This window comes from Onychostoma macrolepis, chromosome 13 (genome assembly GCF_012432095.1).
Source record: "Onychostoma macrolepis isolate SWU-2019 chromosome 13, ASM1243209v1, whole genome shotgun sequence".
Lineage (NCBI taxonomy): Eukaryota > Metazoa > Chordata > Actinopteri > Cypriniformes > Cyprinidae > Onychostoma > Onychostoma macrolepis.
The window spans coordinates 18,713,656-18,729,389 of record NC_081167.1 but is presented as its reverse complement, the minus strand read 5'-3'; the positions used below and the strand labels follow the sequence as shown (position 1 = coordinate 18,729,389).

At 37.0% G+C, this 15,734-nt stretch overlaps 1 protein-coding gene across 3 annotated transcripts in view; it reads right to left on the bottom strand.

Annotated features, from left to right (window-relative positions):
• parga (poly (ADP-ribose) glycohydrolase a) overlaps positions 1-15,734 on the bottom strand; it is a 31,107-nt gene that overhangs the window by 6,461 nt on the left and 8,912 nt on the right. For all 3 annotated transcript variants that reach the window (XM_058796443.1, XM_058796442.1, XM_058796441.1), the window contains 6 exons: positions 12,335-12,427; positions 11,203-11,357; positions 7,216-7,295; positions 7,053-7,113; positions 6,500-6,575; positions 3,311-3,458 (listed from right to left, as the gene is read on the bottom strand). In XM_058796443.1, coding sequence (XP_058652426.1) covers positions 3,311-3,458; positions 6,500-6,575; positions 7,053-7,113; positions 7,216-7,295; positions 11,203-11,357; positions 12,335-12,427 — 613 coding nt within the window. The remainder of the gene's footprint in view (positions 1-3,310; positions 3,459-6,499; positions 6,576-7,052; positions 7,114-7,215; positions 7,296-11,202; positions 11,358-12,334; positions 12,428-15,734) is intronic.

Sequence of the window (15,734 nt, the reverse complement as noted above, 5' to 3'; positions counted from 1 at the left end):
AAACTGAAATAGTATGAAATAAAAATGTCTATATTATATATGTCTATATATCTTTTTATTTTAGTGCATTAAGTCAAACTAAATTTATTAAAATATAATTAATAAAAGTAATATAAATAAAATATAGAAAAATATAGAAAACTATAATATAGTATATCTTATACTAAAATAACACTGTGACACATTTTGGATTGGCATATAATTTACAAGCATTACTCAATTAAGTAATTATATAATAATTATTTAACTATGTAATTATTTAATTAAAATGTAATTAAAAAAAAAATGACATAGAAAAAAATTAATAAAAAGCAAATGTTTTTTTAATTATTATTATTATACATTGAAAGTCAATGGTCACCAAAACTGAACATTCTCCAAAATATCAATATTACTGTTTAACATAACACAGAGTGGCAGCTCTTGTAGGCTGCATTTACATTGCAGTTTTTGACAGATTGATTTTCAACAATATTTCTATGACCAATCATTTGTGATTAACTTTAAAACTACTCTGATTGAGCCAACTGAATTTGGATTCTTATCAATGAATCGCTTAAACTGCTTTGCAAACTGATTAATTACCAAACTTTACTCTCAAAACTTTGAAGACTTTACTCTTTAAGAATCCATACCTAGTAATCAAACCCAATAGCCATCAGGTAACCTAAGTACTGCTAATACTGAATTGACTAGTATTAAAACCTCTAAGTTTTTTTTTTCTTTTTATTGATCGGCACTGAAGTACCACTACTTTCTACTTTCCTGTGTGTGTGTATCATTCTGTAGCAATAGAGGTTGGAAAGGAGCAGCAGGGATCACATGCTACAAACAGCAAGTGAGGAAGGAAAGAGACAAACCGTTTGTAATGTATCGGATGCAGGACACTTACTCATGACCTGGGCTACTCTCCAATCCTGCCACTCAGTCAAAAAAGCACAGTTCATAAGGCAGGAACAGAGTGATGGAAGAATAGCACAGAGACAGAGAAAGACACAGAGGAAGAGGGAGAGATATGTAGTGTGAGGAAAGGGGGGTTGTCACTTAACGTGTTGACTCAAGCACAGTGAGTTGGAGGGTGAAAAATAGGGCAATTCAGCTAGAGAGAAATGAGAAATAACAGGGCTGCCCTGAGTCCAGCGTGAATCAATGTAATGGATTTATGTTCAAATTGGATGAGGAGGGAAGATGGGGGAGGGGGTGGTAAGAATGGAGCTGAATGTATACACAAGCTTCTGCGACAAATGGCAAATTGCTTGCGGCAAAAACATGTGAGGTGCTATTCAGCTCACTATAAGTAGTGTTAGAGAAGTGTGATTTCAGTGACTGACTTCATTAGTGGATGAAATAAAATCTGATCCCTCCCGATAATCGGATCCGCCATCAAACATAGATACCTAATAACATCTATGATTACTTTACTCTATCTTGATTCAAACCCCGTAAAATAAGCGGAGTGATTTTATGATGTTTGTTTCTATTAATGGTTTATGAATGTCCACAATATTGCTTCAAACAATGTACTAAATCACTGTGACACTGTCATCTAGTGCTGTCCAAATTGTGAATGAATCTTTTCAATGAATGAAGTGCAATCTGATTCACTCAGTGAACCACTGAATTACTTGTGGCCATCTCTGATGACTCAAAGTGAACCAAAATCTTCTGCTGTGTTGTGCAATACTTGTGACGAATAGTTCACATTAAAGGGATAGTTCACCCAAAAATGAAAATTTGATGTTTACCTGCTTACCCCCAGGACATCCAAGATGTAGGTGACTTTGTTTCTTCAGTAGAACACAAACAAAGATTTTTAACTCAAACCGTTGTTGAGGTCTGTCAGTCATATAATGTCAGTCAATGGTACTCACGTCTTTGAGAGAAAAACAAAACATACACAGACAAAACCAAATGAAACCCTGCGGCTCGTGACGATATATTGAGGTCTTTAGACACGAAACAATCAGTCTGTGCAAGAAACTGAACAGTATTTATATCGGGGTTTTTTTTACCTCTGATCCACCGCCCGGTCCAACTGTCCTGAGCCATTGAATGTCAATGGACCATTGACACTCCCAATTGAGATTGTAGATAGAGTGTCAATGGTCCATTTGAGAGATAGGTGGCGGTAATGCACTTACAAGTCTGCGATCTATCGTAAAGCAAGAAGAAGAAGACGCGTCACACACGTTGGACCGCGTGGCGGATCAGAGGTAAAAAAACGATATAAATGCTGTTCAGTTTCTTCAATGTATCGTCACGAGCCGCAGGGTTTAATTTGGTTTTGTCTGTGTATGTTTTTTTTCCTCTCTCAAAGCTATGAGTACCATTGACTGGCATTATATGACTGACAGACTGCAACAACGGTTTGAGTTAAAAATATTTGTTTGTGTTCTACTGAAGAAACAAAGTCACCTACATCTTGGATGCCCTGGGGGTAAGCAGATAAACATCAAATTTTCATTTTTGGGTGAACTATCCCTTTAAGTACAAAAAACAAAACTAAATAAATAAATTTATAATGGTCTTGTTAAGACAAAGGCTTTCACACTGGATCCACAAGGAGGAAAATTTTAGTTAAAAAAATTCTAAAATAAAAATGAATAAATAAATAATAATTTGTTTGTCAGTTGTTGTTAATGCAACTTAAATTGTTTAGGCAATTTAACATGAAATATTTTTACTAAAAATCAATTTTATTACAATAATTGTAATACATTTACTAAATTAAAAAAATATGCTTTCTAGTTTCATTATTAGTTTCTATGCTTTTTGGTGAAAAGTGCTACATAATTTAATTGTAAATGAATTTAAAATGTTTCTTTTCATGTTTATACAAGATACACTAAAGCTAATATTTTTGCCTTTGCTTTAGAACAATGACAACTAATCATTTTATTTAGGAAACAACACTATCTTCATAACATCAAGCTTTATTTTTCTCACACAGTACAAATGCAGCTGCTTTTTGATTTTTTGAAAGAGGTCCCTCGCAAATATATTGCCTTCATTGGGGGTCCTTGGCATTAAAATGTTTGAAAACCTCCATGTTAAGAAGGCAGAATCGTTAAATTCCTTATGATTCCTAAGCCAACTTATTGTACATATAATGAGCCATAGGTTCATCTAAGTACAAAAAAGGTAATATTTCCACACATTTTAGACAACAGGTGTTTGAACAGCTAGAAGGGAGGAACAAGACACTTCATTAGTGGCTGAGATCAATCAGACAGAGATGTGTGATGGTGTGCAGGACAGACGGGAGGGAGGAGTGGACCTCTTCCACTGCTCTGCATGTGTGTGTGCTGACCTGTGATGATGAGGCACTCGTTGTAGTCCAGAACTTCTGTGAAGAGGCGTGATACCATGAGCTCAGGGTTGATGAGGAAGCGTATCTCCTCCTGGACCAACCCCATACCTGTCACCCCTCCACCCACGAACCTGTTCGCAAAGTCCACCTGCAGCACAAATAAAAACACAAATTCATCTTCTGCAAAATTGTTCAACTGGTCTCAAGTGTAAAAAAAATATTATTTCATCCTTGGTGTGAAATGATGTTACGGTACAGAGATCTATGATACTTGTCTGAACATTCAAATGGTCAGACAGTAAGCCAGGTTGTCTGTCCAGTATGTCACCAGAGATTATAGGTTCTGGGTAGGGGACAGGGTGCTAAAATGCACAGGGGTGGAAAATAGAGTGCTCTACCCGACTGTGCGTAAAACTACAAAAGATGAGTAAAGTAAAAGGAGGAAAGAATTTTCTGCACCGTTCTGGGGACCTTTAATTTGTGCACAATTTTTGGTGCATGTACAAATCCAAAATAAAATTTTTGCTACACCTGCTGATTTTTCTCATCTGCCATGAAATTGTTATTGTATATCAATGAGGTAAATAATCGAAATAATAAAGAAATAAATAAAAAAAAAAAATTATAATAAACATGAAAACATTTTTTCACTGAGGTAAAACACACACAGACTTCTGTCCACTGTGACCCTGCAAGTTGCTGCCAAGGCCAAACGTCCATTCCCTCATTACTGAATAATGGATCTATTAAGGACTGGCCATTAGCCATGAGGGTCAGACAACTCAAACAAATGAGTAAATATGTTCACAGCTTCTAGGCAGACCATTTAAGCTTTTGTCTTATGTAATACTCTTGTTTTTTTCTACCGCATATTATATGTGACCGTGGACCACAAAACCACTCATAAGGGTCAATTTTTGGAAATTGAGATTTATACATAATCTGAAAGCTGAATAAATAAGCTTTCCGTTGATGTATGGTTTGTTAGGATAGGACATAGGATATTAGGCTGAGATACAACCATTTGAAAATCTGGAATCTGAGAGTGCAAAAAAATCAAAATATTGAGAAAATCGCTTTTAAAGTTGTCCAAATTAAATCCTTAGCAATGCATATTACTAAACAAAAATGGAGTTTTGATATATTTACGGTAGGAAATTTACAAAATATCTTAAATGGAACACGAAAATCGATAATTTTGATCCATACAATGTATTTTTGGCTATTGCTACAAATATACCCCTGCGACTTATGACTGGTTTTGTGGTCCAGGGTCACATATTACATTATACAACTAGAGTTTATTATACCTACTACTCGAATAAATTAGTATTTATGTACCATATCAGGGCTCAACCATAAGGGTGGCCTGATGTTTTCCAGAAAAGTGTATAAATTATATCATATACTTACATCACAGATTTTGCTTTTTGTTTTTTTTTGTAAAGAAAATGTTAAATTAATATAATGAACAGAATATTACAATTTTCTGACATGAAACATTTAATAAAAATGTAAAATAAAAATAGTTTTGCACTGCTTTTTAATCACATTTGTGGCACTTATTTTGAAAGGGCAAAAAAACCTAATGAAAAAAATTCAAAAATTACTAATAAAAAATGACCTTAAGATAAAGTGCAGTAGAAAATAAATAAATACATATAAAACACATAAAATACATAATTATATGAGCAACTGTTACTAAAACTAAATTCCGTTGTGGAAGCCATTTCCTCAGTGCTGTCTCCTATTGTTATGCATTTTTCTATTTGAAAGACTGAGAGTGTGAGCAGCAGTGCTAATATTGGCCCAGGACAGCTTTGAAAAGGTAAACAGGGGAAGTGTGGGACCCCTTTGAGGCTGTGTTTTGCAGGCTGTCAGGCCGGACTCACTGGGCCACAGCCTCCTCAGTGAGATGGAGGAGAAAAGGGGAGGGAGGTTGGCAGGCTGCCAGATGATCTCGCTGATCAGGTCACTCAACTCCAGCTCCGACCGCCCCGCCTCTCCTCAACACTACTGACAACCTGTCAGACCGTCCCACCCTTCCGGAAACATCCGTCAATCTGGCCGGCAGTACCCCGGGCTCCTGGGACCTCCCAGGGCTGTTCATGTGTGCCCATCAGCTGTCAGGGTGTGCCCTGCCCCAACTGGGGAGAGATGGGAAAAGGAGAGCAGGGCAGAAGACCCTGGCAGACAGACTCTGCAATGAACTCGAGAGGTGCAGGAGGAATGTGATCGGGGCCAACGGATCTGCCGAACCTCAGTCAGTTGGGTCAACACAGAGATGTTTAAGTTGTTTTTTTTTTTGTTTTTTTTCCATATCGGGTCACAGACTTGTCTGAAATCTTTGACATGTTACGTCCAATATGAATATGATATACTATAAAAAAGATGCCATTTGTGCTCCATAAAAACAAAACAAAGCAAATCTAGACATATCAACAAAAAGACTCTCCTTCCTACAGTACATTATCAAATATGCATATTTTGGAGAAAACTAAAGATATGCATACTAATGGAAATATATCTACTCTTTAGGCTCGTTCACACCAAAGAGGATAAATAATATATAACTAGTTTTAAAAATTGCTCTGAATGTAAAAGAATAGCAGAGTCCATATGACAACTCTAATGATAACGACACAGAGTAACAATATTGTTGTAATCCTTTCCACATATTTTTTTTCCAGCTGATGGAAGATTAAAAACTGAAAGCCAATCAGAATCGATTCTGCTTTAAAGAGCTTAAGCATTTAAAGATACAGATGACAAATGCGTTAACAGATAAACAGAACATTATCCTAAGTCATAATGGCATTATCATCCTCCTCTTGTGCAAAATAATGAAACTTCATTTGTCTTCAAAAAAGTCATTTGAAAAAAAAAAAAAACAATATTGCCAAACTGGAAGAGGCAACCATTTTATAGAATGTCCCACTGGTAGTTTTGGGGAAATATTATTTATTTTTATGTTCTCATTCAAGATAAACAGCCAGAATTACTCACAGCTGGAACAGAATCAGCACAGTTAACATACAAAAAAAAAAAAAAAAAAAGTGTAATTAACAACTATGGAGACAAGTCCTTCTTAAAAAGAGAGGAAGGATGACAGAAAAGGTATTTTGTGTCAAAGTAATCTCCAATCTGACAGATGTCACAGTCAAAACTACCCATGCATGACATTCTCACCTGAAGCATCCCGTAGCCCTCATCTTCTATGGTGCCCTTACAGGTGATATGAAGACGGGTGAGCTGTTTCTTTGAACTAAAGGTCAAAAACAATTTCATCAAAATAACCACCACTCACTAAAACATTCATTTACAAGTACTGTTAAACAATTGCATCATACATAGTGGCAGGCTTGAAATGCTATAGTGAACTAGGAGAGGAAGGTTACAATCGTAACTTAAGCAATTTGAAATACAACCATCTCAGCGGTAAGAGTTTTCTAATCAGCAAAAGAGAGAGGCGGTTCGGCCTTGCCTGCACTGCCAGAGGAAGCAATTGGCCAAAGTGACTACACAGTGCCAAAGTTCATTTATCAAGCACAAAGCATTGTGAAGGAGTGATCTCAGTGAACTACTTTAAATGTCAGAGAGCCCTCTAGCTGTAGCACATTCAGAAATAAATCTGAGATTTACGAATATAATAGTATATACTCTTTTTTTTAATCACTACAGTACTTGTTGTCATTAAATAAAGCCAACAATACCACTGTACCAAGCATTATAAATAACGTACCTTTCCCATTTTGGAAAACCGCTCAAGCTCTGTCTTGTAAAAGTGATGAGGCCAGTGGGCACTGAAAATTAAAGAAAAAAAAAAAATCAGGAATATAATAAACATCAATTACACCACTTTAAGGAAGTCTAAGCATTAAGTATTTGTACGGTTCCGGACTTACTTGATTCAGTGACTCTTCTGAAATAGCACAGCAGAGTTTTGAGTTTCTCAATCTTGCGTGAGGAAGAACCTTCAAACAGTCTAGAGAATGATAAAGATACACAAAAATGTTGATTAGGTACATACATTAGCCAAATCAATTCACACAATCTATGTTCACTTTCAGAGGATGTATTATCAACGCAGTCATAAACGACCATTAGAGGGAGATGTTTAGTTCTCAAAGTCAATGTAACGTATATATGAGCTTCTGCAGGTTAGTGCGTCATTCTTGGGGACACGTGAGGAAAAAGAGGCCTTCCGTGTGATCGGACTTTGCCGCTTCATCTCACAAAGTCCTGTTTGCTCAGCACGCCTGCCTGTGATGGCCTCTCTGTCAGGACAACAATGATACGGACTCACGCCCGCGGGCTCAGCGCTGCGCTCGCGTCCCATTTCACAAAAGACAACGCAGACAGGAACACTTCTTCATTCCTCTAAAGACCATTAAAGAACTGCAGGCTTGCTTTTAAAAGTCCCAAATAGCAAAAGCCTTACAGTGATCAGCCGTGATGCCCCCCCCACCCACCCTAGCAAATGGCTTTCTCCATTTAGAATACTGCAGTCTTCAAGCTAACCATCTTCCACTTGCATTCATCCTTCCTCTTACTTGATGTAAATGGAATAAGCAGGAAAAAAAGGTGGAACAAATGAAATGACAAGCGGAAAACTGATGCACTAAAAGCCCTTTGGGTAGTAAGAAAGAGTTATTGAAGCCTCCTATATATAGCCTTCTTGATGGTGGAGCTGATTTTATATAATGTAACCCAGAAGGTAACCTGTTATTGACAGAAAATAGCTGCTTTTTAGTTAGAAACTGACTGTTGACCTTTAATATGAGAAATATGTGAGAAAATGTGATTTGATTCAACAAGACAAGCACCTATTAAAGGATCTTATAAACCTGATTTCAATAACATGACAAGCTGGAAATTGCTAGGGTGAAATGAACATTTTTTTTTATTTTTTTTATTTAAATGTTAAACTTTTTATCCACACTATATGCCAGGCAAATTTTTTGTTTTTGTTTTGTGTCTAGGTCTAAAAATCTACAAACATTTTGTCAATATATAAAACGCATGTTAATTATTTGGCCATTAGTCATTAATTTTAAAATGTAGTGTTTTTCACTAAATGGTAGCTATGGGGTAAAATGTGCCAGACGTTTTAGGGCAAGTCGTCCCAGCAGCTCAATCTATATCATAGTGAGTCTTGCATTAAAGTGCATGAAAATACTAATAACACATCTAATTACTAAATCATTCTAATATGCTGATTTGGTACTCATGTAACATCTATTAGTATTATCAATGTTACAAACAGTTGTGCTACCTAATACTGTGATATATTTTCAGGATTCTTTGATAAAGTTCAAAAAGAACAACGTTTATTTGGTAAGGAACATTTTTGATTCATTTAATGCTTAAATCTTAGCGACCCCCGAACTTTTGAATGGTATTGTACGTAATCAAGGATTTCCCCCCACAGTTACCTATTGTAAGTCAAAAATGTTAAATTAGTCCAATTTAAGTTGATAGTGGACATCCAGAATTATAACAGATTTCTTCTTGACAAAAGGACAGTTAAGTAAACTGACACAGGTTTACCCCATTCACACAGAAATGTAATTCAATGAATGCAGTCGATGTACAACACAATGTAAATCTCACATAACCGAAGGTGACATGGCAACAGAAGTCAATTTGGCGGCTCGTAATCAATCTGAATCTTTAAAAGAAACAATGACAGTTGTTCGGATCTCACTGGTGGATCTGTATTCATAGTTTTGCAGGTGTACCGCTGGAAAGCTTGCTTTGATGTGCACATTTTGAAACTAAAGTAAATATATCTTCAGCAAGCCTATATGTCATTTCCCAGAGGGCAGACTTTGACAGCTCTGCCAAACAAGCAATCTCTAAATTGCCTGGTGCTTGATAGCAGCAGTGCTCAAGCCAATGAGTAAACTGACGGACAGTCACTCAATTAAAGTGGGCTGCACCGTAACGATCCTCACATCTGGATGCTCTGCGGTCTTGCTGAAACTTGTTTTCTGCAGCATGGCTGAAGTCACGGCTCACAATGTCCTAACTAGTACTACTTAAAAAAAAAAAAAGAATACAATGGTATTTGTTTGTTAGTGTATGATGCTTGCGCACGCTTTGTGTCTCTGTGTTCACCTGAATGACCAATTAGGTTTAATGCTGATCTTGCTCAGACCTTCATTATCACTTTAACTATGTCCAGCAAGGAAGAAAAAGGCAGAAACAAGACAATGGCTGCAAATGAAGCCAAATGTATTAAATTTAGCTCCTCTGTATGTCTTGGAGTTTGTATAAGTACTTGAAGTGCCTGGGGAATCAATAGCCATCTCAGCATGACAGAGTAAAAGTTTTTCTGAAAGTGTGCATCACGATGAACTACAGGCAGTTTTCCTCAAGAGCTTTTAAAGGATGATTCTGTTACTCTGACTTGCATGAAAACAACTTCATTAAAGCAGAGACAATCTATGACTGGCATTTTTTACAGGATTTTTACAGATTAAGTGCTGCAACTAAAGCCATCTTAAAGATGAAGTGTGTAATTTCTGCACCACTACCATCATCAAATTAAAATAATGCCTGTTTTCAAACAGGTTTCCTGATGATGTGCATTAAACAGTTTGACTGCATACCTGCCAGCCAATCAGAATCAAGTGTTCAGACAGACCATGGTATAAATCAAGGTTTCTTTAAGCATCTTGGAGACGTTGCCACAGTTCTTCTGGATTTAGTTTCTTCATGTCATTCCAGACAGACTGGATGATGAGATCAGATCTCTGTGTGGAGCACTGATTATTACAATTAATGGCAAAATGACTGTTTGGAAATGTAAACTGATATTTCCTACTAACACACTACAGCAAAAGATAGAAATAACTGTCTGCCAACTCATTTCACCTGCTACAGACAAATATCACTTCATCATTTCACTGTCATGTGAATCTCTCAGTGACATGGAGCCTTATAAAATGGGCTTTTCTAAATATCTGGCCATATGACAAGCTATGCATAGTTAACTAGATTAAGATACATCTTACTGCTCTTTCAACGATATGTACACTTCTGATATACTGTTGTTGAATACCAACAACATCTCCATGTGGTGAGATGAGCTCTGGCTGCAGGGGGATCCTGCTCATCAGAGGAAGACATCCGAGTAGGCACGATGACAGACGAGAGATGGATGGCCACGCACTTCACATCAGCCTCCCTAGCATCTCATTCATTTGTTTTAATCAGCCCGTAAAGGCTTGATTTAAGTATTGTACCACATGAGTGGCTTTGCTGTACAGCTGCAATTTAAGAGAGGAGAGAAACTCCTACACGTTGTCTCCTCTACATGCTGTATAACGGCAAAGACGATATCTATCAAACCAAACAACAGCAAACTAGGAGTTGCACAGTCAACCAAGACCTTTTTTGCAACATTAGCCATATTGTGTATTAAAGTCTTAAAACTCTAAAATTGTACATTTGGCAACAGTTTTGTTCACAACATATTTCTAAACCCATAATTGGAGTACGAAGCATCATCACCCCTTATGCGTGATTCAATATCAAAACATTTAGTGATGGAACAGTCAGAACAGGGCAAATGGACATTGTAAATGAAAATCACATTGCTGATTTGTGAATGTGGAGGGGTGTAATTTTGATAAAGATGAACCTTCACTAAATTTGATACTTGAGGCCTCCACATTCCACATTAACAGGCCAAAATCCACTGTAAATGTAATAGAAACAGACTACTAGATAATGGGAAGCTAAATTAAATCTTGTCGTGACTTACCTAACAGCCTACACATAAACCCTAATTTGGATGGAAATCTAAAACCTCAGACAATCAATAACTAGACCGGCAAAATATGTAACGGGTCTCCAGAGTGACGCCACTGAAGAGGAGGCAGTACCTGTAAAAATTGATCTCTGGGTAGTTGGCATACTCGGACTTGCGCGAGTTGCGTCTGGGAAATGTACAGAAGAAGGCATTGGCAAGAAGGCAGGCAATTTGTTCCTGTGACATGGTCAAGGACTGATTCATCGTTGTCTTAAGCAGCGGGATTGGCTGTGGAAGAGGAGAGAGAGGCAAAGATAATTAGTTTAGCAATTGACCAAACAGGGAGACAGAATTACATTAAGCAAATGGCCAGCAGTAATTAAGGTGCCCTGCTGTATCCCACCATCAGCCAGCAGCATTTACACTGAACGTCATCCATCTCTACTGATCTGACTTAAAGACTCTTAAGGGCAGTAAGGATGACTAATCAATGAAAACATTTATAAAATGTACATAAATAAAGAGTGCATCTGAGCAAGGGGAGATTTTCCTTTCTAAGGGCAAAAACTCCTGAATTCTTAAAGGCTTCTTATCTGTGCAAGATCTTACGTAAACAGTGATTCAATGGCTGAGTAGAAACTAGCAGAGTTGAATAGTTTACAGCCTTGTCTTGCCTATATTTATTCATTTTATAGCTGAATTGTTTATTTCTCAATGTTAAAAATTCTTTAATCTATTCTAGCTTAATATGCAATTTGTCACTCTATCAAACACTGTTTCTGGTCTGCCAGCCTGGCCAATCTGGTTTTAGCAGGTTGGTCAGCTGGTCTTCCAGAATTGGTCAAACCCCCACTAAAACCAGCCTGCAAACCAGTTATGACAACCAGCTAAAACCAGCCAACCATCTAAGGCTGGTTTTAGACTTTTTTTTCTTTAGAAGGGAAATAAAAAATAACATGAGGCTTAACATAGAAGTACATTTGTGAAATCTTAAAGCATTGAATTTAGATGCATTTAAGAACATATCACTCAACAGTATTGCTCTGATGTCAGAAATTAGGCTGATGGACGTCTACTGGCTAATGAGGCAGTTGTGCTCATGTGGAAGTGTCCTTCACTAGCCACTGGTTTTACACCGCAGCACACTGGGCCCATTGACCTTTACCAGCCAGACATGATTATCACTACTAATCTATTTTTGCCCCAAACCTGAGCGTCTCTCTAAGCTAATGTGAAGGACAGCATATGATTTTGTGTAGCCTTACCTGGGTGCAAATCTTGGGTGTATTCAAAACCAGTTTCATCATCTTTGGCAATGTGACTTTAAAGAGATGCTGTACTTCTTCAATGTCCATACCCTGCAAGAGAAAGATTAAATATGTTTGGTAGCAGATTAGGATTAACAAACAAATGAAGAAACAGTTGTGTTCACACTTTAAATGTACACAACTATTTAGGGTCTGTAAGATTGTTTAATGTTTTTGAAAGAAGTCTCTTATGCTCACTAATACTGCATTTATTTAAAACTGCAGTCCGTAAGTTTTGCCTCTTTGTCGCCATCTACGTTTGAAAACCTGGAACTGCAGTTACTTGCGGAATTATCTTGTTTGCTTGGGGTTGTACTCGGCACAGCTCCTGAGCGGATGAATCAAATGTTTTGAGGTGAATGTGTGGCTGTCAATCACCGCGCCGGTGTGGATATTTACTGTACTTTGCAATCACAGATTAGTCTACATCTTGGAATATATGACCCAAATAAGATTTTTCACCGGATATTGTCATCTGAACAAGTAAATTACAAGTCAGTCAAGTTTGTTCTGACCAACTGAGGAAAAAAGCATTACCATAAATCGCGCTACCAATGGTGATTTAATCTAAAGATTGGTTAGCTCATATCACATCAAACCGTGCAAATTATTATTACTTTATTCTCAAATGAACAACATCAGCATTGTGTCACTATGTGTATGTAGTGTGTATTAGCATGTAGATTTCAATTTCTGTACAGTCTAATCTCTAACTGTCACACCATTCGAATTTCATATTAAGAAATTATTTTAACTCAAAAAGCAAACTATGCCCCCTTCGAACTGGTTTTCCTTAAAATACAAATCTTGTGTAATTTCAGGTTATCTGTAATCAGAAGCATATTTAAAACTGGAATATAATTTAATTTCATACACAGGTGTTTCATAAACACACAATACTTTCTGGATTACAATCCGCCATCAAAATGATACATTTAATTATTCCAGTTGCTGTGAGAAAAGGCTATAAACGATGGGCCACCTGCAGAATCTGCACGTGCTATAGCCTAGTAGCCGGGACAACTTCTTTATGTTTACAGACGTGACGTAATGATGTAGTGCCATGCTCGAATTTCCCGCGAAAACCTACCCGTACCACTCAAATTAAAAAAGATTATTATAAGCTAACCGTTGTGAATCGGGCTAAAGTATGACAATAGTTTTGAACACTGGCTGGTTATGTACTTGCTCAAATATTGATTTTGGATAATTTTTAACCAAAAAAAGTTACGGAGTGCAGCTTTAATCAAAACAGTAATATTGCAAAATATTATTACAATTAATATAACCATTTTGTATGTTAATATATTTTAAGATGTAATTAATTCCTGTGATGGCAAAGCTGCATTTTCAGCAGCCATTACTCCAGTCTTCAGTGTCGCATGATCCTTCAGAAATCATTCTTATATATTGATTTGCTCAGGAAACATTTCTTTGCATTGTCAATATTAAAAACATTTGAAACCATGATACATTATTTCTTAATTCTTAGATGAATATACAGTAAATAGTTTATTTTAAATAAATGATTTTTAACAATACGAGTCTTTCTTGTCACTTAAAAGAAGTCAATATTTGTCTATTAAATTCAATTAAAGTGACACCTCTGCTTGGAGAATGAATCATACTTTTGACTATTACCAATTAAAGATTGACAACATTACCATGTTATGTCCTCAATCTAATAAGAAAGAAAAAAATAAATGTCAACTGTCTGGTACAAAATAGAATAAATAATGAAGCCTTTTCAGCATGAGTTTCTCTGCTCCTGAGGCTTTTTTCCTAAAACACCATTTAATGGAAAACAACTGTCAGAAAAAGGAGCCATATTGTTGAATAAGACACTTGAACCCAGCTGTCGACTTGTCATAGAGAGTATTATTCATGTGTCAGAAAAAAAAAAAAACGACAGGACGTCATGCTGTCAGGATGACATCAATAGGTGAACAAAAATTATTTGCATCCTGGGCTGCTGGCTTTCAGCAAACAAAAACAGGTTGCTTTCAACTTTTGCAAATAAAATGCATAGAAGCTCAGAGCGCACTGGATAAACACATTAAACGCAATATTAACCATATTAGTGGAGCTCCTATGTGCAATCCCAGCAATCATATATCTCTCTATTGATTCAGGGAGTTAATAAATAAAAGCCCCTGGCTTGTCAGTGTAGCAAGAAAAAAAACCTCATATCCGAAAAGGTAGTAACAAAACTTGATCTATCGCAGAGAGGTTATAAAAACGTAATTTTGTGATATTAGCGGAGCTTCCACTGGTGAATGACATCACTGAGGTAGAAATAAAGACAAAGCCCTCAGTGCACTTTTCATCTTGGTTAAAATACGGCTAAGCAACGTCACCATAGATCTCTGATCAGGCAAACAGCACTGCTTTGTGATATTCAATCTGAAGCGGAGGGTGTCAAAACAGTGCACGCTGGCTCAGCAACCTTGTATGATTTCGGGAAAAATAAATACGCTACTGTTTTATCATCACACAGATTTACAACACACTTATTTACAAATATATTGGCTGCGATTGGCAGCACGCTCAGTCATGGGCCCATTTCATCAAGGTTACTGGGCGTGCTCAGCTGATTAAATGGGATTCCTGGAACAGATGCAAATGGGTTGAGGAAGGAGAGGCGGCGCAGGGCTCTTCTGGACGGGAAGCCTCGCCTGACAATTTAACCAAGGAGCATTTATACACCCGCAAAGGAGGCCTGACTAAATGCTGTCATAAGTAATGACCTGCTTGACATCGTAAAGTGCTCCTCTGGGTCTAATGAGTGAGGAGAGCTGACAGGCCGGATGGGCCTGAGCTGAGGTTGCAGGAGTTAGACCTCACTAAATCAAACGGCCCCCTTCATTCCCCCTTATCCTGCCCAACCAGAACCTGTTAGATAACATACTACAATCTCTATCTACTCAAACCAATACAAATTCAAAGGGTGGACGAGGTCATTATTTTCTTATTTTTTGATTTGTGAGTATATAAACTGAAAATAAATAGCAGATTTTTCTTGGTGACACCACATTATGTGTACATGACATATCATGCTTAGTATTTTAAGCTCCATTTTTTGGGTTTTAAAGGGGCATATCACCCTTGAACATATCACCATTCAACCATCATTTACACACCCTTATGCTGCTCCAAACCTGCTGCAGAACTCAAAAATATATTCCCAAGAATATTTCAACCATTTTTTCTATTCAATCAAAGTAAGTGAGATTCAAACAACATACTGTCATTTCTTTGACTTTCATTGTGTGGGGATGTGTATACCATCCCTTTAAGATCCAAAACACTAAACTGTTTTATAAATCAAATGCAATCCCTGTCAAAAATAAAATAAAAG